The sequence below is a fragment of the Tachypleus tridentatus genome, chromosome 5, assembly GCF_004210375.1.
Source record: "Tachypleus tridentatus isolate NWPU-2018 chromosome 5, ASM421037v1, whole genome shotgun sequence".
NCBI classification, from domain to species: domain Eukaryota; kingdom Metazoa; phylum Arthropoda; class Merostomata; order Xiphosura; family Limulidae; genus Tachypleus; species Tachypleus tridentatus.
Window position 1 is genome coordinate 48,395,082 of NC_134829.1, and position 27,729 is coordinate 48,422,810.

The following is a 27,729-nucleotide window of genomic DNA, read 5'->3' on the forward strand; positions in this document are numbered from 1 at the left end:
TTAAAGATCAATATGTATTGCTGCTAAGATCAATATGTAATGCTGTTAGCTTTCTTTCATTTTTTTTCTTCCTTAAAATATCACCTTCCTTCCTTCCTACTTAACCCTACCGCTTAAATTTCAAACAAAAACGTTCCATTTCAACTACCTTCTGACGCATGAAGTAATTTATGCAACCTGAGGCACGAATTTAGACTTTTCTTTCATACATTTCATTTTTTACAGTCAATTTCTCTTAACTTTAGAGTTTGTTTTTCCCCCCAGCAAAGTGAAGAATCTTCTAGACGTAACTCTCGGAGCAAAAGACAAACAACAGTAACCAATAACACTTTCTCTCTGTTTCACCATTACATGGAGAAAACGTGGCACACGAGCACGTAATACCTAAATAAGTGCTCACTGATATCTACATTATACGTGTACGCTTTCAGTTCATATTATTTATGCAAGTCCTTTGGTTGGTGATGGTAGTTTTGTTTTATGGCGCAAAGCAGTTAGGCTATCTGCGCCCAAGTCCTCTGGATTTAAATTTGTAAATTTTAAAATTCATATCCGTCCTGTTAGCACTACGGATGAAAATACCCGGCATGTTTAACGGTATAGCGCTGACTCGAACTTTGGACCTTCCGCTATACACTGATTTGGTTTGGTTTGAATTTCGCGCAAAGCTACACGAGGGCTATCTGCGCTAGCCGTCTCTATTTAGCAGTGTAAGACTAGAGAAGGCAGCTAGTCATCACCACCACACCGCCAACTCATGGGCTATTCTTTTACCAACGCATAGTGGGATTGACCGAACATTCTAACGCCCCACGGCTGAATGGTCGAGCATGTTTGGTGTGACGGGGATTCGAACCCGTAACCCTCGGATTACAGATCTAATGCCTAACCACTTGACCATGCCGGGGCCGTTCCGCACTGTACCACGCTGACAAATATCTAAATAGACAGTGTTATCTATTGGAATGTTTGATTAGGTTCTTAACATTCCACATCACACGGCTTTCCAGTAGCACAGCAGTATGACTGAGAACTCGCACTGCTAGAAACCGGGTTTCAATACCCGTGGCGGGCAGAGCACAGATAACCCATTGTGTAGCTTTGTGCTTAATTTTCAAATCAAACAAACGAAATCATACTTTACCTTTTCTCGCAAATTGTTTGGTTGCGTCTCAGCACAGAACTCTTTCCATGCAGTGTCACTATCTTTGTCCGTTATTTTAGCTCGACAACGTTCCCAGACGTTCAAATCAATTGGTTCCTACAAAAAAAAAAACAGTATTAATCACGACTTTCAGCAACATACCACATCCTAGAATGTTTATCGGTTCCTACAGTAATGAAAAATACCAATTAGGACTTTCAGCAACGTATCCTACTTTATGTTGTTTAGATAATAGAAATTAAATGTTCAAACAAATGAAAAGTTTTATTATATATTGAATTTAATTTTCAGTTGATATAAAGTAACACATGAAAGTAATATTTGTTGATAAAGCATTGTAGTTTGAGCTACGTAACGGGCAGTCCGCTAATATCAACTTAATGTGCGCTACTTATTGCTACATTATTACTTCTATAAGATTCATTTGTTTGTTCTTGAATTTTGCGCGAAGCCACGAGAGGCTATCTGCGCTGGACGTCCCTAATTTTGCAGTGTAAGACTAGAGGGATGGCAGCTAGTCATCACCACCCATCGCCAAACTCTTGGGCTACTCTTTTACCAACGAATAGTGGGATTAACCGTCACTTATTATCGCCCCCACGGCTTAAAGGGCGAGCATGTTTGGTGCGACGAGGATACGAACCCGCGACCCTCGGATTACAAGTCGAGTGCCTTAACAATTTCTATAAGAATAAACCAGAATACAACCAAAATACGTTTTAGTAATACGTATAACATTTTTTGTCACATTTTGGCTTGGAAGAAAGCATTTGCTCGAAGCGTCACCAAGTTAATAAACTATTAATTATTTTTAAAGGTGATTTTGTTTCTTTAAATGCCAAATTTGTTTTATTTTATCACCTTCGAGTTTTTCTTTTCATTATCTCGCGCCTACTAGACCATACATAAGACCAATAATATGACTTAACTTGACTTTTGAACGTCACAAGAATGACACCTGAACTGGAGATTGTAGCATCTTTATATTTCCATTTGGGATAACAACAGAAAGAAACTTTAGGATTTTTTTGTAATTATCATGGTATGTTTTCTGAAGGCACTACAGAAAACCCTGAGAAAACAAAGGTTGTATTGTTCGAAACACTTCTCTGATTACATCGAAGGAATCTTAACATATTCGCTTGGTAGGTGTCGCACACAGCCGAGTAGTAACGCCAAAAGAATACATCGCTGTTTTATTATTTCGAACGTTCGAGACGAGACATTAAAAAACAATCGTTTTTCATCTTGCGGTTCTGGCTTCCGTAAATTCTAATACGACGTTAATCCACTTGTTTGTCGTGACTTTGTAATTTTTCTGTTTACATTTCCTTGTAAGGCATGCTGGGAGGACACGTCACGTGCTCGAGAGTTTTCTGAATGCACAAGCCGTATTTAATAATTTCTTTAAACAATGTTCTGGCACTATTTTACACAGAAAAACCAGCTACTCTTAGGGTTCTAGTGTCGTTACGAGGGCTATCTGCACTAGCTGTCCTTAATCTAGCATTGTATGACTAGAGCGAAGGCAGCTAGTTTTCACCACCCACCGTCAACTCTTGGGCTACTCTTTTACCAACGGATAGTGGGATTGACCGTAACATTATAACTCTCCCCACGGCTGAAAGGGCGAGCATGTTTAGTGAGACGCGGATTACGAGTCGAGTGCCTTAACCACCTGGCCATGCCGGGCTCTTCACGGTTAGTAGTTCTAAGTATGTGAGAAAAATTACTCAAATTCATTAACTTTGTTTTACGTTTTTCTACTGGAACAGACAATACAAAAATAGAACATTACCCTTGGAATCAATCCTTTACAGGAATTTCTCTTTTCGATAATTGTAGCATTCGCTGCAAAGAAAGTAAAATGAGTAAAAAAATGCACATACACACAAACACAACCACATATACTGAATAGACACCACACACAGACAAACACAACCACATATACTGAATAGACACCACACACAGACAAACACAACCACATATACTGAATAGACACCACACACAGACAAACACAACCACGTATACTGAATAGACACCACATACAGACAAACACAACCACATATACTGAATAGACACCACATACAGACAAACACAACCACATATACTGAATAGACACCACATACAGACAAACACAACCACATATACTGAATAGACACCACATACAGACAAACACAACCACGTATACTGAATAGACACCACATACAGACAAACACAACCACGTATACTGAATAGACACCACATACAGACAAACACAACCACATATACTGAATAGACACCACATACAGACAAACACAACCACGTACCTACATACTGAATAGATACATTAAATGAAAATCAAAACACTAAATTTTTCCTGAACAAATTAATTCATCATCCAAGAGTTTGGGCTACTTGTGTGGATTTCAAATCCCACACTAGATGTGGATTGTAACAGAATTAAATGAATCGCGAATATTAAAGCTAAATGTGTTTGGAACAGCTATATCTTACGTATGATATAAGCTATTACATGACTTATCACAAAATTTTGATGTTCTAAATTATCTGAGGAAGTGGAAATTAAAATCAAGAGTATTCTTCATCCACAAATACGCTTAACAAAAAGAAAAACATGGCGGTTATGTTTGATCTATGATTTTCTCAATGGGCTTTAGTAAATCCATTATGTTTAATCGAATCATCCATCTGGTCTCAGTTTCACGTTTATAGAGATTTTGTTGCCACTTCAATTTTATTTTCATACAAGGAATATAAAATTACGATGGACAATTTTTAATTTTACAAAAAGGTGTTTGATTTCGCGCAAAGCTATACGAGGGCTATCTGCGCTAGCTGTACCTAATTCAGCAGTAAAAGTAACTAGTTATCATCACCCGCCACCAACTCTTGAGCTACTCCTTTACCAACGAATAGTAGGATTTACTGCACTTTATAACGCTCCCACGGCTGAAGGTGCGAGCATGTTTGGTGGGACGAAGATTCAAACCAGCGACCTATGTGTTGCGAGTCGAGCTCCTTGACCACCAAAAAGTTGTAAACATTCATATTAGAGATATCGATTTGCTCAACCCACAATTAAACAAACAAACAGAGCTATCACAAGTTTGGGTATGGACCCAAAAATATTTAAAAACAACACAATCTACAGCTTTAAAAGGTGATCAGACGCGTAAATATCAATTGAAATACATTTCTAAAAAAAACAAAATCTTAGGTGGCGCAGCAAAATGAATTTGAAATAATAAATTTTATTTCCGTCACTTAAAGTAAAATAAAAAAGTTAACATTTGATAGTTGTGCCAATTCTACTGATTCGTGAATAACTCAATGAAATTTGACGCCAAACCCGCACTTTTAACTGCATTTCAAACTGACATTGTCCACCCATTGGCGCAGCGGCTTGTCTACAGATTTAAAAAGTTAGAAACTGGGTTTCGATACTCCTGGTGTGCAGAGCACAGATAGCCCGTGATGTAGCTTTGTGCTTAATTCGAAATAAGCATACTGGCACCACGTGATAGCCATATGCTATTTCAAGGCCATCTCGCAGCACCGCCAATTATCGTTTTTTATTTTATTTTATAAGAAAAGTCCCGCTTACCTTTACTTTATTCGTTAACAACTGAAAGAGGTTGTTTGTTTTTTGAATTTCGCGCAAAGCTAAACGAAGACCATCTGCGCGAGCACTGTAAGACTAGAGGGAAGGCAGTTAGTGATCAACACCTACCGCCAACTCTTGGGCTACTCTTTTACCAACGAAGAGTGAAATTGACTGTCACATTAAATATGCAAAAACGGTTGGTTTGGGTTGGGAAAATTTTTATGTAGAGGAGCGAACAACGTTTCGACCTTCTTCGGTCATCGTCAGGTTCACAAAGAATGAAAGAGGTAACTGACCGATAGCTGACCACATGTTTGAAAAGAGTTGTGTCACTGAGTGTAGAAATGTAGAGGGTGTGCTTAGATGTTTGATTATATTTATTAATATATGTATAAAGGTGTTCCTTTGTATTGGTTTATTTTGGGCTTGAGTTGTTGTATAAGTAAGGATTCTTTAATTTTGCGTTTGTTTATGTTTGTTTCTTTATTTAGTATTTGGGTGTTTTCTATGGTTATATTGTGTTTATTTGATTAGTAGTGTTCGAAAACGTGTGAAGGTGACTTTTTGTGTTCTTTGAATCTGGTTTCCATTTTTCTACTTGTTTCTCCAACATAGAAGCCGTGGCAATTATCACATTGTATTTTATAAATAATGTTGTTGTTGTGTTTGTCAGTGTAGTTTTTACATAGTATAGACCTCAGGTTCGTGCCTGGTTTTTTGAATAAATTTGATATTAACTGGAATGTCATATTTTGTTACTAGTTTTTGCCAAATGTTGGCTACATTGACATAAAACTAGTAGACATAAAAATGACGTCACATGAAGGACGCTTAACGTTCTAATTAAAACTGTCATGACGTTAGTAAAACTTGCAAATTCCATGATTTACGTGAATAATTATACAGTGTAGTTTACAATACAACAATATCATATTGTATTTCAAAAACAATACATAGAAATATATGTTACTCTTAATTTAGATTTTATTTGCTCTTAAAAGAGACCCTCGGAAATACATCTAGTGTAAATATGTAAATTAGCTCCACCTGGTGAAAGTAACTCGTAGAATAATATACTAATTAAATGTCCTTAAACATTCAATTAATGATATACATTGCAAATTAACATTAGAAGTACTTTTTTATAATAACAGCCTATTAATTTTCACCAAGCATGAGAAACTGTTGCCTTTGTTAAAAAGTTTGTAAGTCGATAATAGCTGTAAGGGAGCTACTGTTATACATTTATTTTAATATCTACGTTTGTTTCAGTTTAATGCATGTAAAGTATATTATCAAATGTGTATTGCGTAATTCCCGCCTGCTCTCTAAATATGTAGAATCTTTTCGAATGTAAGAATCAACAATATATGTTTTACGAAATCATTAGCATATCTCCGAATATTGATACCAAGTGAATTATCGAAAATCTCGCTTAATGAGTATAAAAGCTGACCATTTCAACACTCGATTGTTTTACTTTTGAATTTCGCACAAAGCTACACTAGGGCTAACTGCGCTAGCCGTCCCTAATTTAGCAGTGTAAGACTAGAGGGAAGGCAGCTAGTCATCACCACCCAACGCCTACTCTTGGGCTATTCTTTTACCAACGAATAGTGGGATTGATCGTCACATTATAACGTCCCCACGGTTGAAAGGGCGAGTTTGTTTCGTGCGCTGGGATTCGAACCCGCGACCCTTGAACTCAACACATGAAGAGACAGTAATAGAATATTGTTGGTCATCTACAATCAGTATACTATAAGCCTCGTAGCCTGATTAACGCTTATTAATCGGAAAACTACTGAATTTGACTAGGAATGTTTATAGATTTCGAGTATTACACACCGTTCAACTTCAGTGAATTAACTTCAGTCGTTAGTCTTCCTAGGAGGACATTAGATATCTTCGTCGGTATAAAATCAGCTTTTAAGCAGTGTGACGTTAGCCGAGAATAGACAGCTAGCTAACTTAAGCGAGGTGTAACTGTATCAACTCAAAATTAATTCGTTCGTCGTGGACATGGACGGTCGATAAAATATTCAGTTCTCATAAAACTCATTCCATTCACTTGGCTTCGCTGGACTAACAACTGTGTTTATTATATATAACCTATTAGTGTATACCGTGAATATGAATAATTAGAATATCCGGGAAAATTACCGGATTTATATTAAAATTTTTTACCCTTGAATTGTAGATCTTGCAAGCTAATTAGTAAGTGAACTACTTATTAATAATATATCCATGTAAACAAAATTCATGTCTTATATAAAATGTGTGGAAAGCCAGCTACGTATTTAAAAACGAAAACTTGTACAGTTTCGTATCCAAACTTGAGAGGAACTAAAACTGATGAGAAAGGGAGACGACATGTGGCAATTTGTGATGGATATTTTGTTTGTTTTTGAATTTAGCACAAAGCTACTCGAGGGCTATCTGTGCTAGCCGTCCCTAATTTAGCAGTGTAAGACTAGAGGGAAGGCAGCTAGTCGTCACCACCCACCGCCAACTCTTGGGCTATTCTTTTACCAACGAATAGTGGGATTGACCGTCACATTATAACGCCCCCACGGCTTAAAGGGCGAGCATGTTTGGCGCGACAGGGATGCGATAGAGTTGGATAAGTGTAGTAGTTATTAACTTGATTTATTATTGATAAAAAACGAATACAGTTCCTATGGGTAGATAGACATGTTTTTTTTAAAGCAATTGAAACTTGGTGAGGGAAGACATTAAGTCTAGATATTAGAATCAAAATCTCAGATCAGTTTGTTTTAAAGCAGTTGAAACCTAAGCTATTTGAGGTAATATTTCTATTAATTTCTCGAATATAATTATTAAATAGTTTTTATGTTTTTCATATACATTTTATGTCCGAGTTTGGTTTATAGATGTATTGCTATATTAAAATGTTTCATCACGAAATTTAGTAGCAGTGGTTCAAACTGTAGTTTAGTGGCACCGAATTGTGAACATAGAAAATAAATCAGAAAATGAAAATTTAAAAACCAGCAAGTTGGGATCATAAAAAGGCTAGAGCCCCGGCCTGGCCAGGTGGGTTAAGGCTTTCGACTGGTAATCCAAGGGTCGCGGGTTCGAATCCCCGTCGCATTAAACATGCTCTTCCTTTTGGTCGTGAGGGCGTTATAATGTGACGGCCAACCCCACTATTCCTTGGTAAAAGATTAGCCCAAGACTTGGCGGTGGGTGGTGATGACTAGCTGCCTTCCTCTAGTCTTACACTGCTAAATTAGGGACGGCTAGCGCAGATAGCCCTCGTGTAGCTTCGCGCGAAATTAAAAAAACAAAACAAAAAACGTTTCCCTCTAGCGACGTTGACAAGGACTACGCAGAAAATGTGAAAGGCTGCACAGCAGTTTCTAAAGAGAGCTTAAATAAAAATATGTTCATTGTCCTTTTTTCATCTTAAAATGATCGGTATAGAATGACCACACACACACACACACACATATATGTATATATATATATGATATTGAACGTACAAACAAACGTTAGAACTTAAACTAAGCTCACGCATAGAGGTGTGACACTAATAGTCAAACTGTAGTTGGTCTACAGCGCGAGATGATATAAAAATGTAATTTCCTACTTACTACTGGTCATCACACTACAAATGCCACTGAGGTCTTCCTTAGGATTAGCTAACACTAAACCTGTGTTGATGAAGGAAATGAAAAGCAGTAACAGCTTCATGGCAAATTCATGTAAAGTTAATCACCATGGAGCTTCTAACAATGACTGGAAGGGGCGGTGTGAAACTTCCTGCTTTATATATATGTAGTTGTTTGGAAAGAATTCACAGAAGGTGTACAAATACACGAAATTCTAGTCGCATTCAGTTGTGATGAATCAGAATTGTTAAAGGAATTCATTGCGAGCCAGCACCAGCTTATTAAATAAAGAACAGATCGGTATTAAACTATTTCGAAACAATTATGTAACAAAGTAAGGAAGCAGAAAAATATGTAGCGGTACCTAAATAAAACATGTACAAAGTGATAATACCTGAGTAGGTTTATCTGTAATGTGATGTGACTACAGTAGTCTTATTTGTAACTTGATATGTTCACCGAACATTTATCTGTAATGTGTTGTGAATAGGTTATTCGTTGTAACACATACACTATACAGTTTAAACAAACTTTGATAATAAAAATAATCCCATGAAATTTGCTATAGTATCACCCACATTTATTATATTATTTTTATTGTAAGTCTGAAAACTTGTGACGCTAAAAACCGGGTATCGACATTCATCGCTCTCTCTCTCTCGGAAATTGGGTGATCTTATGTATCCTGGAGGGTTAGGTGCGCTTTGACCCCTTCTTTCTTCCTTCACTTTCATTGTATGGGTACTGCTGTAGGGTCACAGTGGTCTGAGATTGCTCCGACCCTTTTCAGGCCAATGTCCATACACCAGTTTCGTACATTTATAGATATTATTTGTCCTATCAGTAGGAAGTCTAGTTTGATGGTGGCCTCTATTTTCTTTCCCCTCTCTTTTATATAGTTAGTTAGTTAGTTATCACCATTAGATTCCATCAAGGAACATAAGGCCGCAATCACTTGCGGATTCTTCAACAGGTATTTAAGTGAGTATGATTGTCAGCCCACTGCACCGAGCCGTCCCTAATTTAGCAGTGTAAGACTAGAGGGAAGGCAGCTAGTCATCACCACCCACCGCCAACTCTAGGGCTACTCTTTTTACCAACGAATAGTGGGATTGACCGTCACTTTATAACGCCCCCACGGCTGGGAGGGCGAGCATGTTTGGCGCGACCCTCGGATTACGAGTCGCACGCCTTACGCGCTTGGCCATGCTAGGCCTCTCTTTTATATATATGCTTATTATTTTTTATTTTTGTGTTCGAAATATGTGTTAATCGGGAAGAGATGTTTAGGACTATCTTTATCATGTACGCAGTACCTGTCTAGTTCGCATAATAATTCATTTTTCATCCAATTTTTATCAAAATACGTTACTGTACTATGAAGGGAATCGATCTACTATGGTTGGTATGTTTGAATATTTGTGTGTGAAATTAGATGATGTGAACTCTGTATACTGTTGTGAGGAATGTGTTTTGTATTGTTTGCAGCTTTATTTTGATTATTTTGTTACTTACAGTAATCCAAGCTGAAACTGCATAATCATTTACTGGTCTCATGTATGTTTTGTAAATTTTCAGTATATTGTCTGCTGATGCTCCACTGTTCTTACCAGTTAGACTCCTAGCATAGTTGGTTCTTCGCCAGACTTTTAATTTCATTCAAATGGTTAATCCATGTTAGTTTTGAGCCATAGGTTAGACCGAGAAATTTTGCCAATGTGGCAGTCTGAAATAATGTTCCATTCACATATATTTCCGGCTGTAGTTTATTGTGTTTTATCATCTTGGTAAATACGAGTAGCTGTGTTTTTGCTGTATTTATTTTTATTCTGTATTTTTGGCAGTATTCACTTATTATATTTAATTGTGGTTGTATGTTTGGGCTGTTATTGTTGGTGTTGGAGCACTTTTCCAGACTGCCACCTCATCAGCGAACTGTGAGGAGAATCCATGATTAGGATCCTTCAGTGGCATACTGTTTACGTACACGATAAAGAATATAGAGCTAACCACCCCTCTCGAACGACGCCAGCTTCTGGAGTAAAGTACTCAGAAAAGGTTTCCTCTGCATTTATTCTACGTTTTCTGTTTACCTAAAAGTTAGATAACCAGCGAATAATTCCACGTGGTAGTCCCATTTCATGTATATGGAACTGTAGACCATTGTACCATACAGTGTCAAATGCTTTCTCAACGTCAAGAAAGCAGGCGACAGTGCATTGTTTTTGTTAAAGCTATCTATTATCTCTTCAGTTAGTCTGAATAAGTGGTCAGTTGATTGTCTAAATTTTCTGAATCCATTTCGTTCTTCACGCGATTTATTAGTTATTTCCAAGTATTGGAGAATATATTGCTAATCATGCGTTCTAAAATTTTGTCTGCACAGCTGGTCAGGCTGATTAGTCGAAAGCTATTAGGTTTATTTGCTGGCTTTCCTTCCTTATGGAACATTAATATATTAGCATGCTTCCAAGAAACTAGTATGTATCCAGAGGATAGTGATAATTTGAAAAGTGCTTTTAAGAGGTCAAACAATTTCAGAGTGCTCTTTTTAAGGAGGGTGACTTGTATCTCATCTTCACCTGGAGGTTTGTTTTTGTGTTTGTTATCGCTTCATGAAGTTCACGTACAGGTATTTGTTTCGTAGTAGCTTGTTATATGTCTTGTATTTGTGCCAGATATACTTGTTAGGAAAATTGGTTCAAATTGTTCTTTGTTACTTAGTACATAATTTGTGACTTTGTTATAAAAATAAGCATTCATATCTGGATCAGTATGTGTTTTAAATGTATTCTGTGTTGGACTTTGATAGCTTCGGCTTTGTCTTTATATAAGTAAGCTATTGTATTATTATACTCAAATGTGTTGGATATTTTTTTTTCAGCTCAATTGTCATTTGTGAGTCGTCTAAAATGTGTTCAGAATTTTTTCGGGTCAGTTTTATCGTTTAATTTCGAGCAAAAGTTGTACATTTACCTTGTTCTAGTAGTTTTATTTGTGCTCTAATGTGATTTCTTATATTGCTTATTTGTGTTTTGGTTTCTCTGTCTCTTGTTATCATGAATTGTCTTCGTTTTTTAACAAGGGTTATTATTTCAGTATTTGGTTTCCGTGTGTTATTTGTTGTTTTATGGTTTTGTTTCGATGTTGTTTTATTTGCCGCTTTTAGAAGGCACTCCGTTATTGTGTGACAGTAGTTATGTAATCCTATATGGTTTTTTACTCCTTCTATAACGTTATTAGGTAATTGATTGTCTAATTCCTTTTGATAGTCTTGCCAATTGGTTTTATTAAAATCAAACTTTTCTATAGGTTGTATTTTTATGGGGGACGAGATCGAAGATGCAACATATTGGTAGGTGGCCGCTATCAACATCTTTTCCCACCTCAAGTTTTATTAGTTTCTGGATCATGTCGTATGTGCTAAAACACAAATCTAGAATGTCATTAGTGTTAGTGTATGTGTGGGGGTGTTATCATTCAGTATGGCTGTATTATTATCATCTATAAACTGTATGTGGTGTTATCATCCAGTATGGCTATATTATTATCATCTATATACTGTATGTGGTGTTATCTTCCAGTATGGCTATATTATTATCATCTATAAACTGTATGTGGTGTTATCATCCAGTATGGCTACATTATTATCATCTATAAACTGTATGTGGTGTTATCATCCAGTATCGCTATATTATTATCATCTATAAACTGTATGTGGTGTTATCATCCAGTATCGCTATATTATTATCATCTATAAACTGTATGTGGTGTTATCATCCAGTATGGCTATATTATTATCATCTATAAACTGTATGTGGTGTTATCATCCAGTATCGCTATATTATTATCATCTATAAACTGTATGTGGTGTTATCGTCCAGTATGGCTATATTATTATCATCTATAAACTGTATGTGGTGTTATCATCCAGTATCGCTATATTATTATCATCTATAAACTGTATGTGGTGTTATCGTCCAGTATGGCTATATTATTATCATCTATAAACTGTATGTGGTGTTATCGTCCAGTATGGCTATATTATTATCTATAAACTGCATGTGGTGTTATCGTCCAGTATGGCTATATTATTATCATCTATAAACTGTATGTGGTGTTATCGACCAGTATGGCTATATTATTATCATCTATAAACTGTACGTGGTGTTATCATTCAGTATGGCTGTATTATTATAATCTATAAACTGTATGTGGTGTTATCATGCAGTATGGCTATATTATTATCATATATAAACTGTATGTGGTGTTATCGACCAGTATGGCTATATTATTATCATCTATAAACTGTATGTGGTGTTATCATCCAGTATGGCTATATTATTATCATCTATAAACTGTATGTGGTGTTATCGTCCAGTATGGCTATATTATTATCATCTATAAACTGTATGTGGTGTTATCGTTCAGTATGGCTATATTATTATCATCTATAAACTGTATGTGGTGTTATCATCCAGTATGGCTATATTATTATCATCTATAAACTGTATGTGGTGTTATCATGCAGTATGGCTATATTATTATCATCTATAAACTGTATGTGGTGTTATCATCCAGTATGGCTATATTATTATCATCTATAAACTGTATGTGGTGTTATCATCCAGTATGGCTATATTATTATCATCTATAAACTGTATGTGGTGTTATCATTCAGTATGGCTATATTATTATCATCTATAAACTGTATGTGGTGTTATCGTCCAGTATGGCTATATTATTATCATCTATAAACTGTATGTGGTGTTATCATTCAGTATGACTATATTATTATCATCTATAAACTGTATGTGGTGTTATCATTCAGTATGGCTATATTATTATCATCTATAAACTGTACGTGGTGTTATCATCCAGTATGGCTATATTATTATCATCTATAAACTGTACGTGGTGTTATCATTCAGTATGGCTGTATTATTATAATCTATAAACTGTATGTGGTGTTATCGACCAGTATGGCTATATTATTATCATCTATAAACTGTATGTGGTGTTATCATCCAGTATGGCTATATTATTATCATCTATAAACTGTATGTGGTGTTATCATCCAGTATGACTATATTATTACATCTATAAACTGTACTTGGTGTTATCTTCCAGTATGGCTATATTATTATCATCTATAAACTGTATGTGGTGTTATCATCCAGTATGGCTATATTATTATCATCTATAAACTGTATGTGGTGTTATCATCCAGTATCGCTATATTATTATCATCTATAAACTGTATGTGGTGTTATCATCCAGTATGGCTATATTATTATCATCTATAAACTGTATGTGTTGTTATCATTCAGTATAGCTATATTATTATCATATATAAACTGTATCTGGTGTTATCATCCAGTATGGCTATATTATTATCATCTATAAACTGTATCTGGTGTTATCATCCAGTATGGCTATATTATTATCATCTATAAACTGTAGGTGGTGTTATCGTCCAGTATGGCTATATTATTATCATCTATAAACTGTATGTGGTGTTATCATCCAGTATGACTATATTATTACATCTATAAACTGTACGTGGTGTTATCTTCCAGTATGGCTATATTATTATCATCTATAAACTGTATGTGGTGTTATCATCCAGTATGGCTATATTATTATCATCTATAAACTGTACGTGGTGTTATCATTCAGTATCGCTATATTATTATCATCTATAAACTGTATGTGGTGTTATCATCCAGTATGGCTATATTATTATTATCATCTATAAACTGTATGTGTTGTTATCATTCAGTATAGCTATATTATTATCATATATAAACTGTATCTGGTGTTATCATCCAGTATGGCTATATTATTATCATCTATAAACTGTATGTGGTGTTATCGTCCAGTATGGCTATATTATTATCATCTATAAACTGTATGTGGTGTTATCGACCAGTATGGCTATATTATTATCATCTATAAACTGTATGTGGTGTTATCATTCAGTATAGCTATATTATTATCATCTATAAACTGTATGTGGTGTTGTCATTCAGTATGGCTATATTATTATCATCTATAAACTGTATGTGGTGTTGTCATTCAGTATGGCTATATTATTATCATCTATAAACTGTATGTGGTGTTATCGTCCAGTATGGCTATATTATTATCATCTATAAACTGTAAGAGAGTTCTTTCATTATTGTTTGTATAGTTGCAGCCAAAATTAACATTTTTGCTGTTTAGGTCTCCAATGACTATAGAGTTTTGTTTGTGGGAAAAATGTTATTGAGTAAGGTTAAGTCTCGTTGCTTATGTGGTGAACAGAATATTCCTGCTATTGTCACTTTGGTTCTATTTCTTAGCAGAATATCCACAGTAACATGTTCCTTGTTACTGCTCATACTGATTTCTGTGACTGATAAATCTGTTTTATATGGCATCATTATACCTCTATTTTCATCATTTCAATTTATTCTGTCTTTCCTTATTGTTGTGCAGTTTGGTATCTTAAATCTATTATTGTTGTATATAAAAGTTTCATTTAATATTATAATGTGGGCGAGCATGTTCGGTTGGACGGGGATTCGAACCCGCGACCCTCGTATTACGAGTTGAGTCCTTTAACCACCTGGCTCACATGATGAGTACAGCACAGATAGCCGCCCATTGTGCAGCTTTGCACTCGACAAGAGACATACTTATTATATTTATATACGTCGCCTTCCTTCTCTAATGATTTCTTTTATTATTTTACATCATTTATACAAGAGCGTTTTCTTTAATCTGAACTAAACTAGCATTTTTTACCTCGAGTATACTTGGACATTCTACTCACGATTTAGGCCTATTCACGTTTGTAACGTTCATAATTCCATGCTTACTATTACTTTTTGGAAACAAAATAAACATAAGCCATATTCTGAAACAAGATTTCACGACAAATATTAATAAAATATGTACTTTGTGTTTTATTCCTCACTCTCAACGATACAGTTTGAGTGAGGCATATTTATAAAATGTGTTATTTATGATTTTCAAGTTAGAAACGGTTTTTTGCAAAACGAACGTTCAAAAAGAAACCAAAATAAAAATACCCAAACAAACCCTGAAATACAAAATATTTTTCAAAATTATATTAATCAACTATTACCTTCTTCTCCCCGCTGGTGGCTCAGCTCTAACTTTCTGGGCTAATATCGGTACAATTTATAATTCATTTCTTGCTGTGGGTATATCTTATCATGCAGTTTTGCGCTCAAGAACAAATGAACGAAATTTCAATCTTTTATTGCTTTAGAAAAGTTTATTTTTTAAAAGCATGTTTTAAAGTCAACTGTAACAAAATCCCACCGTAATGCCAAATTCCGCCCCCGCCAGTACATCGGTAAGTCTACGGATTTACAACGCTAAAATCAAGGGTTCGATTCCCCTCAGTGGGCTAAGCAGATAGCCCCATGGGGCTTTGCTATAAGAAAAAACACACACAATACCAAATTCTAATCCTTTCGAAAGGTTGACCTTTCTTCGTCAGGAACAAACTCGTGATGTCTTCCTGTTTATTGGGTTTTTGTCTTTTTTAATTGCGTGTTTTCCTAACAACATGACAAAACCTCTGCTTATGTGGGTTCTGTAGATGGTTTCTAGTTGAATCATCTTACCTATCGAAGTTAGTATTTCTTCTCATAATTAAGTCAACATATTGATATTTACGCACAAAAAAGTTCTTAAAAATCTTTCAAAACCTTATACATAGTTATTCTAAAATCATTCAGTAAAATGTGTGTTTTCTTATAACAAAGCCACATTGGGCCATCTGCCGAGTTCACGGAGAGGAATCGAACGCCTGATTTTAGGCGTTGTAAATCCGAAGACTTACCACTGTACTAGTGGAGGACTTTAAATATATAAATCAAAATAACTTAACTACATAAAGTACCTTTATAGAAGTCCACACTTTTATACACACGTCTCTAACGAGGGACATGCACGTGCTACGTCCGGAACTACAATGTATTTCATAAGTTACAACGTATTTCTAACATGAACATTATTTTTTTTCTATAAAATTTCACTTAGCAGAAGCTGTGTCTTTTGTAATTATAGCATTTAAATTGAATGTTTTCGGTGATAATTAGTGGATTTTTTAAACTACTTTTTATATTTTTTTGTTTCATGGAATATTTCGTGAACACGAAACGCCATAACATTCTTTCACATAGCGAGGACAAAGTTAAGCCTACTTAATGGTCTTAAAACCAATATAGCTTTTTCGCGCTCCTTTACAGACCTTTCTCATTGCTTTAAAACCATCTTATGATTTATTTGCTTAACACTACACCTCAAATTATCAACTTGATTTTATATTGTTCACTTCCGGTGGGTTCTCAAGTTGCATTTTTTTTAAACATGTTTCATTATTGAATGGGTTCTTGTGGATAATTTTAATGATAACGAATTATGAAACTTTGTAAAATGGACGGCAACTGCCTCTTGTGGAGACGCAAGTGTAGAGGACAACGTTTCGAAAGTCTTCAGACGAAAGTATTTTGTTGCTAATAAATCAATAACAAACACTCTCATGAACTCACCGTTTAACTTACTAACTGCCTCAGAGAACGACGTGGATAAATAACTGGCCTCGTACTGATTAATCTATAACTCGCCGAATACCTAACTTATTAACACAATTTATATCATTACTGGGATTCAGCTTACAACACAAAACTTAATATTCTTGAAGACTTTAATAAACCTTCTAGATATTACGTCGTGCGACCTCTAGCAAACAAAAATCTAGATTAAAATATCGATTACAACGGTATCGTATCAGTTTGAGTTGTTCAATGTTTTTACCTGTCACAACATTTAATATAAAGAATCTGACAAACAACTGGGTGAAATAATTCATTCCATGCGTCAAATACAAATGTAACTCAGCAGTAGCTCGGGGGCGGGCTGATTGCCACAATGGTATTTTTTTTTTGATTTTGTTTTTTAAATTAACTCGTATATCATTAGGGATTTTGTAACCAAGAAATTTATAGACCCTAGGGTTAAGTTCTCATAGGTAAATTACTATGGTAATGATGGTTGAGCTCGTGCGACTTGTTTCATTACGTAAAACTTTATTATAATACTTCAGGTAATGAAACTTAACTATCCACTTTTTACCAACACCATATATTAGGAAATGTTTCTCGGTAGTTTGTGGACAATGATATTTATTTAGTAACGCCATCTATCACAATGTTTTTTTTAATTTTCTGGTCTGTAAGTTCACACAGCTAATAATTAACCAAATGCTCTTAACGTAGCTAACTACACTTAGAGTTGTAAACATTACGTAGTAGTCTAACCCCAAGAAATAAGCAACACACGATACAATATTGCATAAATTTACGTTCTCAGCATTAACGAAACTGATTCATATATCACTTATTTTGAAATAGTCGTGAATACAATTTTTTAAAGCACAAACAGTTAAGTAAAACATGATGTGACTTTCTTTGCCAGGGTAAATCTGTTTATACTGCTGTATAGCAAATACCTAATAAGTTTCGTGCTTTAAAGTAATTACTAAAATTTTAGTTTCAGTGTGAATGAAAGGGTTGTATGTTTGTCCATTAACTCGGTTGTTTGTAATTATCTCGGTTTGTACGTTAATGTAGTTTGTTTTGAACATAGGAAACTAATGACATCCGGAACTGGATTTCCTGTTGACAATAAAACATTACATTACAGGATGTATAGAAACCTATTTTGTTTTTGCAACTAAATTATTTGAATAATAAATTTATAATAATATATTTGATTTTCTTATTCCAAGATACCTTATTTTCTGACGTTCCTGTTATTTTCGTTGCAAGTCCAATTGCAACAGAAAGTTTGCGATCACTGTGTTGCTGTCCTATGGAGATAGATACTTACTTAACCCTAAAATATAAAAGCTTCCAACGCCCGTATTTAAAGTGAATTTTAAAGTTATTGCTGGATACGGAACAGTGCCTCACCGATAGAAACAATGATACTAAAATATCCAATTTCGAATTTTAATTAAAGCAAAGCAAAATGACAGAATAAGTTTAGCAAATACATTGTATCACACGTTAACAAACCTATTGCATATAATCTAAAAATATTTCAATGTTTTTTTTTTGTAATGTTAAGGAAAGCTGTAAGAAAATACATTAACAAAAATCTAAAAATTATGTTGTATTTTATACTGAAGCTAAGACTAGTTCTTGTTAATTTTATGAACTGTATCTGTTGCGTAAATAAATTATATGTATCAAGATAAAACCGAAATGTTCAAAATAAACCAACAGGCGAATTGTCTTCTTACCAAAGATTCTCGATACAGTCTTGGAAATCGTAAGTCGGATATATTAATACTCTGCACTTCAAAGTTGTTAATACAACATCGAACATAACTAGAAAGCCCATATAACAGAAGTTTATTCATCCATAGTTGTAATCACTATAGACATGCTGCTAATTTCTTAGTTCATAGCTATATAATGGAGTGTATGAACTCCGTTCACCGCAGGGAATCGAGCCCTAATTACTGTTTAGATGGCCGATCGAACTTAGTGCGCGCGCACACACAGAAAAGTACACGTGGCAGGAATTTAATTTAAAGGTGAATTTTCAACAAATTTAATAATTACCTTAGAAACTGTAATTTGGTTAGGTATAATTCATGTGTGGTTGCCATATTTTTAAACACTTCAGTTTTTGAGTAAAAAATAAAACAAAACGTGCGGGTCCTTCGACTGTTTCCGCTACGTTTTACAACTATGACGTAATAGTTGCCAAACACGCTTCGTTGCGCGCCGACGAAGTTGTTCCTTTTCAGTGCTGGTGTTTTATGTAAATCTATCTACACCTTGCACAAACGTACGGAATATGTCATATAAGTTATACATTTATGGTAAATATTAAATTAACTATTCAGACTGCTACATCTAGTTTGATTTTAAAAACAGAATTATGACGTATAATTGAAATTCATTTTGTTACGAGTCATAAATACCCTGTACAATGATTGTGGAAGGGTCGAGTATTAGTTACCATAGTTGGCAAAGTATAAATAAATAAAACCCAGTCTGTGATACCATTAATTTATAAACACCAGACAGGTTTCGAGATGCTTAAAATTGCACGTGAAATAATACAGACCATATTTGTTGTCATGACTTTGGCTTACCATTCTTCCACTGGAGATATGACCGATTCGCAACAGGCCTGGGCGCTATCAGTATCACTCACTGTTCCGCTACTCTCGCTCGTGGAACTGTCCTCATCACTAGAACTTGTCAGATGTGTGTCAAAAGTAACTGTTCTAGGTTCGTTCAGAGTAGGTTCGAATTGATATGGTGCTACTCAACACTGTTCAGAACACAAAGTCAAAACAGACTCCGCCTCTGTTTCTCCGTATGCACTGGTCATGTTTATTTACATTCAACGCGCTGACTTTGGCGGTTTGTTTGGCAACTATTACGTCACATTACTTTTCCTAGAGGCAAACGACTAAAGCGTTCGGATTGCCGCTCGGATAGGGCTCTTTCTGCACCATGTTCTATGTTTCATTTATTAGCACATATTTTTTTATAAAAAATGTAAACCTGCAAAATTAATCAGTATGAGTTGTTCTTTTGACTGCAAAGTGTTCTTTTTTCTGTAAAATTCACCTTTAAAGGAAGAGAAAGAAGCATGACAGTTGCCCGTTCTTCCCAACAGGAATGGTCTGGAACGATTGCTCCCCTTTAATCCCGCACGTGTAGTGTACTCCAGTGGTCATTATTACGATTATATACTTTAAAAAGGAGTGTTTTAGATTTTTTTTCGAGAGAAACTGTAAAGAATGTCAGCTCATCCTTTCCAGAGGTGATGATAAAAACGAGAGATTAGTGCATAATTACAAGATTTATTCACGAAGAAGTTATTTCAAAATAAGTTACAAAATTTGAGAAAACTACCAACTTTTATCCATTATACCACAATCTATACAATTTACAGTTCTGTATAAACACCGCTACAGATTACATAAGCCTAGTTCGACAAGTAAACATGCATGTACTTCATTATACAGGAAACAATGCTAATAACGATTTTTAAACTGTTTATTATTGAAATCATTACAATACTTACATTCGTAGTTTACGTACTGTCGTAACTAACTCATATAATAATCTCCGAATCTGACACAAACTTATTTTAATAATATAGTATAGCTGGTGACGCGTTTAAGTATTTCATTTGAGAAATTACTGGCAACAAATTATGAATGAATAATTATTTTATATTACACAGCTACAAAGAAACGTATTAATTTAACCAAGTGGTTTAGTTATTAATTACACAAAAACCTGAGGAATTAATCATCTTAATATTGCATATTTATTGTAACTTTTATTAGTAGAGAAACAATAGCCACATACAAAATAACAAAAATAAAACAAAATTGCTCTGAACACGTAGCTATACACAACAAAACAAAAGAGCATGTATAAAAAAGGTAAAATAGTAAAATAAGTCACGAGTTTTTTTATTTTTTGAAACACAGATGGCGTTGAAACGATAACAAACGATTCTTTGTTACAACATCGAAATTTCCGGCACGAGCATACACAGCTGGAAATACATTCTTGAAAGAAACGAACATAGTTAAAATACCTTCATATTAATCTCCATGAACAACAACTAAAAGAAACAAACTTATAAAATTATATAAATTCCTACAAGGCAAAGCTCGAGTTAAACATGATTTAAGGTACATTAAAAAAACACAACAACAACAAACACTCGTATGATAAAAATAACAAGTGGCATAGTAAGTAATCCAAGTCAAACGAACCATATATATATTTCCTAGGTTTCCGAATGTAGTGTTAAGCTTCGAGTGTGAATAAAGAATAATTAGAAAACAAAGGTTAGTTTCAACACAGTGTAAAAATTGAATTTTTGTAAGTCATCTCGTTTAGAAGTGTAAAAGTTTCAAACAAATTTATCTTCATACATTATGAGCTGAGGCTAACAGCAAGTGTACAACACCACAGATCACTACTAGTAACAGTTTTAGATATCCATTAACGTTAACTGTGTGGCTGATGAGAGGATTTAGAAGAACCAATATGTGACAAATAGTAAAGTTTACAAGTTCCATGGGTATTAGTAATAACTCCAAGAGAAAAATTTGAGTCTTTAAAGTTGGTATAGTAATAATAAAACGATGGTATACAAAAATAGTAATAAGGAAAGTTGTTTTTTTCTAAATCAAAGACAAATAATAATAAAAGAAAAACTGGAATGATAAAGAAGTTCCAACATTCTATAATTAATATAGCTTACAGCGTCTATCAAAGCTTCATATTTTTGGAACAGTTAACGACAAAGGTTAATTCCAATACTTGAAATCAGAAGATAGAAAAAATATAAAAAACCACAAGAAAATTAAAAATATACAGAAAAACTAACAGTAACATCATATTTAAAAAACAACAAACAATAATAAGTTGCTAGAAAATAATACTCTATCCAACTTACATGAAAACTCAACAAACACTGTTAAGATGAATATATTAGAACATATGTTAAAATTGATTTTTACTCAAATCAAGAACAAACCTACAGTTTGGGACAAGATGCACAAATAATAAAGTAAGATTTTTCGCATATTAAAATATCCAAGTTTCTCACAGAAAGTGAAAAATTATAAAACAAAATCATAATTAAAATATACACGTCTCATGAAACACAGTTGTCAGGATGTATTTTCGTCAGAAATATTCATTCCTAAGAAAGTTAATATTTTCATTTGATTTTGTTTTTCAGAACGTGTTTTCAAACAGTGAAGATGACAAAATCTTTTACTGCTGTTTACATTTATAATTAAAAACATTGATGAAAAATGAATTTTCAGAACACTTCAGATTAATTAGTTCAGTAAATAAATTGTAAATTGTCTATGTTATTATCGTTTGTTACAATATTTTGACTGAATACAGTGAGAGTACTCTTGGTTAGAATGCAGAAACAAACATGTTTTTTCAGTCGTTATTTTATATAAATGATTACATTAAACCTAAAAAAATAAAAATTTAATATTTAGAATATTAAAAATAGGAGTTACAAAGCTATTATCAAACAAAGGTTATTTTTTTATGATTTTGAGTTAACATCCTGAAAAACAAACATCTGATGTATGTTTGATAGACATATCTATTAATGTTGGAACAATAGTTTGTGAACAAAGGAGTATTAGAGAAGAATAAATATATTTCTTTCTGAACTTTCACTAAAAATATATTGTACAACAAACAACAATAACACTATGTAACACAATTTTTACTTTTTCTTGTTCCTGGACAGAAAGTGTTATTTCCCAATTGCTTATGCCTAAAGTAAATAGTGAAGACCTATTTTTCTCTTCAAACTTTGCTTTTGTGACCTGGGAGCGTATAACAAAAACATGATGGAAGACAAAATTTGGGGGCTGATACATGAAAGTGGTTTACATTACAGTCGCAAATCTCGAAAAACTAATCACTTCTAAACATTTTTGTTCATTATTGTATAACTAGTATAAATACATGTAAATCTTGATTCATACGTTGTTTTATTCAGATCTCATGTGAATGAAAATGTGCAAATTTGCCCGTTTTTACATAGAAAATAGGTTAATTTATAAATTTCATTATCCAGATAACAAAAGCAAAGTTTGAAGGGAATAATGGCCATTTTCAGTACTTTTACAGCATAAGCAATTAAGAAATAACACATACTATCCAGAAACAAAATGTGTTACATAGTGTAATATACAGATTTACACAGGATAGAATGTTAAGTTCCTCTGTGATGTGTTTAGTATTTTCAGAGCAGGGTTCAAGAAGTTAACTGGACAGTTCAGAGAAAGATTAGACACTTTATTTTTGAAAAGCACAACTAAAGTACCCTATGACATTTAACATTTTAAAGAATGTCTCTTCAGAAAGATCTGACCTATTTGCAAGGAAGTCAAAACATCAAACAACAATTTTCAGACATCATCTTGTTAAGATAGCCGTCAATGTCATCTGGTGATACGTTAGTAGAAATCTATGAATAATCACTTCAACTTAACAAACAAAAAGCACTGTTCATAAAACAGAGTGACACTAATAGTCAGTACACTGTATAAAGTGTTGTGTAATGACAAAGAACTATCTCAATAACAGCTTGGTAAAAAGTTACAAAAGGTGTAAAGTTATTCAACAGTCTTCTATACAACACTAAACAATGTATGTTTCATAACACACTTACTTAACCCTTCAGTGACATATTATAATAATATTGTTTCTCTGTATACTTAACTTCTTCACTGATTTAACTTTTGTTTTGTTGCACGATGACAAACCCCAACTATTACAATTTCATGTATTAATTATTAATACAATCTGGGTCATTGGTACTGTTACTATCATGTTGGATAACTGTAATACTTTCAAACTCAAATGCAATTTTTCTGGATTAACTACCAAGTAAGACCAGTAGGCTATTTTTACCAATATGAAAATTTTGTGACTTGACTGGAATACCTTCTACAGCCTGAAGCAGGTTCCATGGTACTACAACTACAGATTTCTTAAGATGAGAAAAAAGCATACATGTAAAAAGTAAAAAAATAAATAAAATTATAATTAATTTAGAAAATTTGTTAAATTTAAGAGCTTAAATAAAGTGTAACAATAATGATAATTATAGGTTTTGTTTGTTTGTCTGAATGTCAAGCAACGTTACTCGAGGGCTATCTGTACAAATCATCCAGGGAAGATAGCCAGTCAACACCAACCACTGTCTAGTGTGAGGCTACTTTAACTAAACAGTTATTCAACTGTCACTTGTGAAATGTACTACCCATTGATCTAACAAGTTGTTTTTTTTGTTTGTTTTTTTTGTGTTTTTTTTGGGAGGGGGTTAGCATGATTCAAGCCATAGAATCAAAGGCCAGCATAGTAACCACTAGGCTACAAGCAGTCCCAGCTTAAAAATACAAATTAATGTTTGGAATATATGTTCCTTAGAAGACACCAACATTACTTTAGCTTGTTTGAAATAAATCTTGCTCACAATGGGCTGTATTTCTCAGTTCACCAATATGGAAGCTAAGCCTAATGCTTTTCGTTCGACTCAAAGCTATTCCTAAGTCACTGTTACAAGTAAAATAAATTCAAAGCTAATACAATTTTAGATGACTCTTACTTAAAAACTATATTAAGGTAAATGATAAACTTTTATTGTTCAACTAAAAACTAGAGACTTAACAAATGGATAAAATACTGTATTTTTTGTTCATTCCTCCAACAGTTTTTAAACATATATGATCTTAAAAAAGTACAAGGTAATAAAAACAAAACAACCAACCAACCAACCAACCAAACAAGAATGTCCAAGTATAATTCATTCAATAAAACAATGCAATTTTGGCACAGAGTGAGTCCACTTTTTGAGACCTTTCATTCTAATCTTATGAAATATTACAAAAGAACTCCACAAATAATATTGCTTGTGTACTAGGTAAGCCTATTTAAATAATTACAACAAAATATTGCTTGTGTACTAGGTAAGCCTATTTAAATAATTACAACAAAATATTGTTTGTGTACTAGGTAAGCCTATTTAAATAATTACAACAAAATATTGTTTGTGTACTAGGTAAGCCTATTTAAATAATTACAACAAAATATTGTTTGTGTACTAGGTAAACCTATTTAATTATATCCAGTTAGCCTTGTATCTCTTCACTAATGATGCACGATGGAAAAATGATAATTGTTTTGGCCATAGATACCCAGGTGATGGAAACGTATAATTAAAGTCTTTATTGCAAAGTTTCCATGTATTAGTAAACCTAAGTTTCCAAAAGTATCACCAGGAGAACAACATATATGTTAGTCATTAAATATTAATTACACAAATCAAACATAACATACAGTTCTATTAACAGAAAAAATATAACAAATGTTAAAATACCGTCACACGAAATGATAGCTTACCAACAAGTAAGAACCAAAAATGACAGATGAACGTTTCTGATCTAAAGCAATAAGCAAAAGAATATAAAAGTAAATGGACACAGTTATGTTCCTCCATGAAATCTTAAACCAATAGCACTGAGTGATTATTAAAGTATGGGATGTGTTAAACAATGCCTGAAGGAGTGCATACTACCTAATATAGACAATACAAAAACATAAAAAATATCCTTACACTTGGAAGTATTTTTTCTTGCAGTGAACATGAATGAAAAGATGAACTTAAAAAGGTTAAAAGAAGAATACAAACATGTTGAAGATACCTGTACAATGAACACCTGTTTTTGGGAGGTGGAAAATACCATTACATCTGTTGTAATATCAAGTGTCCACTTTTGAGCTTGCAAAAATTAAGATTAGATTGACCTGTGACCACTCAATACATTGAGGCAACAACTGGTTTTCACACACTCAGCTGCTGAAAATTAATTCATGATGAAACAACCGAGATTTTCACACAAGATTCTGTCCTACAAAATACAATGAATCTCATTCAAAGGTACAGAAATACTAAGAATCTGGTCAAATATTTACTATAAATATTTTTAATACAACTACAAAAAGTTAGCAAAAACCTCAGTATGCTTTTTGTAAGAAGAGCTAAGGCAGTGTTTTTGACATGTGAACTGCATTTCATAGACATCTGCTGGGATTTTACCTTGAAACAATATTTCTAGGTTCATTACAAGTTTTTCATAAGGTTCAAGGAATCTGAAATGCTATCTCAACACAAAGCTAGGCCAAACAAGTTCCTAAAACACAGTCCACACAGCTCAACACACCTTTGAATAAAGCAAGAAAAGAACAGCTCACAGATGGTATGTATATGCAAAACAGCTATTTGGAACATTACTTCACTAAAATGTCTGCTTTTCTTACTGTGCCCCAAAATTATGTTTCAGTGGTGGTTTGGCATCTATATAAAGTGTATCACATCACACTGACTGTACTATTTACATCCTTCAAAAGCTTAAAGAACAACAACAGATTCAAACAGTGCATTGTTATAATAGCAATTCATTATGATCACAATAAAACATTACCATTCTTACATGGATAGTACACTACTTTTCCAATGGTATATCACACTCACAGATTAACCTATCGTGATGTTACGTATTATTCATAGCAGAATTATCTTATTCTGCTACAAAAAAAATTGTTTAAGTTCAATAAGCTACTTGTAAACATTGAACACATATTACTGGTTTTAAGTACTGTTTACATGATTTAAATTAACACCTAAATAATCAGCAGTTGTTTAATGAACAACAATTCACTTGAAAGACTACATCTTTCATTTTCACACCATCATAATTGATGCATCTATACAATACAACTCCAAGAGTGTGTGTTTATTAAACTTTGACAAATCTTTATACAGGTTGAAATTTAGATAATAAAAACACAGTATAAACTCATTAGAAGAATTATATTGAAGAAACAAGAACAGTAATAAACACACACATTGTTAAATTGTACTCTTCTATTTGTTTATGATAATACTAATTAAAAGACATTTGTGTTAACAATGTAAAAATCAGTAACTAATTCTCCTGTTTAACAATGTTTTTAACAATATATTTGTGTGTGACTAAAACAAGCCTAAAATAGGTACACATACACTCATCTAAATCCATATTCTAGCTTATAAAGTTTAACATTTTTATGTTACTTGTTTGGCAATGTCACCAGTAACTTCTTTCCAGTACATCAGAGAGTAAACCAAAATTTATCAGCTGATAAATATCAAACAAGTAGCTACTCCATTTACAAACTAATGTTTCACATTCACTTGTGAAACCTCAGAACACTGAACTTGTGAACTTACTATAGTAGAACTAGTTATGAAAATGTTCTCTCTGTACACTAATGAAACACTTTTAATGAAAATAAAGCTAGTTAATGTTTTCCAAACCACCTTCTTAGTATATTTTTCAAACAACTTTCTATAAAATAGATATTTTCTACAGTTTCTTGAGTAAATCCTACCTCCAACATATTGAAGGTTATGGATGTATATGTTCTATACCACGACCACAATACGTGTATTTAAAACATTTTACAAGATCAAACAAACTTTCACTTTAAGATCAGGTGAGATTTATTCACTGACTAGACACAGTGTGGACAGGTAAAGCCCCAATAGGTGGCGCTCCCAGTAAACCAAGTCGCTGTTTCTGTTTACGCTGTTCAGTCATCTGCAGAAATAAAATATGAAGACGAATAAAAGTAATCTACCAGCCATACATATTTGTTATCATCCAT

At 33.6% G+C, this 27,729-nt stretch overlaps 1 protein-coding gene and 2 long non-coding RNA genes across 3 annotated transcripts in view; all 3 read right to left on the reverse strand.

Moving 5' to 3' along the window:
• Positions 1–27,729, reverse strand: part of LOC143251110 (uncharacterized) — a 119,156-nt gene that overhangs the window by 26,923 nt on the left and 64,504 nt on the right. The gene's annotated exons all lie outside the window — the stretch shown is intronic.
• LOC143251109 (uncharacterized) lies at positions 1,100–8,568 on the reverse strand. Its single transcript, XR_013028503.1, has 3 exons — positions 8,390–8,568; positions 2,964–3,016; positions 1,100–1,261 (listed from the first exon to the last, which is right to left on the reverse strand). It is a non-coding gene; the product is annotated as an uncharacterized LOC143251109 (long non-coding RNA).
• The window catches only part of LOC143251252 (inositol 1,4,5-trisphosphate receptor-like), a 46,514-nt gene continuing 39,278 nt past the window's right edge, over positions 20,494–27,729 (reverse strand). The window contains exon 18 of the mRNA XM_076502695.1: positions 20,494–27,662. Within this exon, the coding sequence (XP_076358810.1) occupies positions 27,570–27,662 (93 nt within the window). The 3' untranslated portion in view covers positions 20,494–27,569. The remainder of the gene's footprint in view (positions 27,663–27,729) is intronic.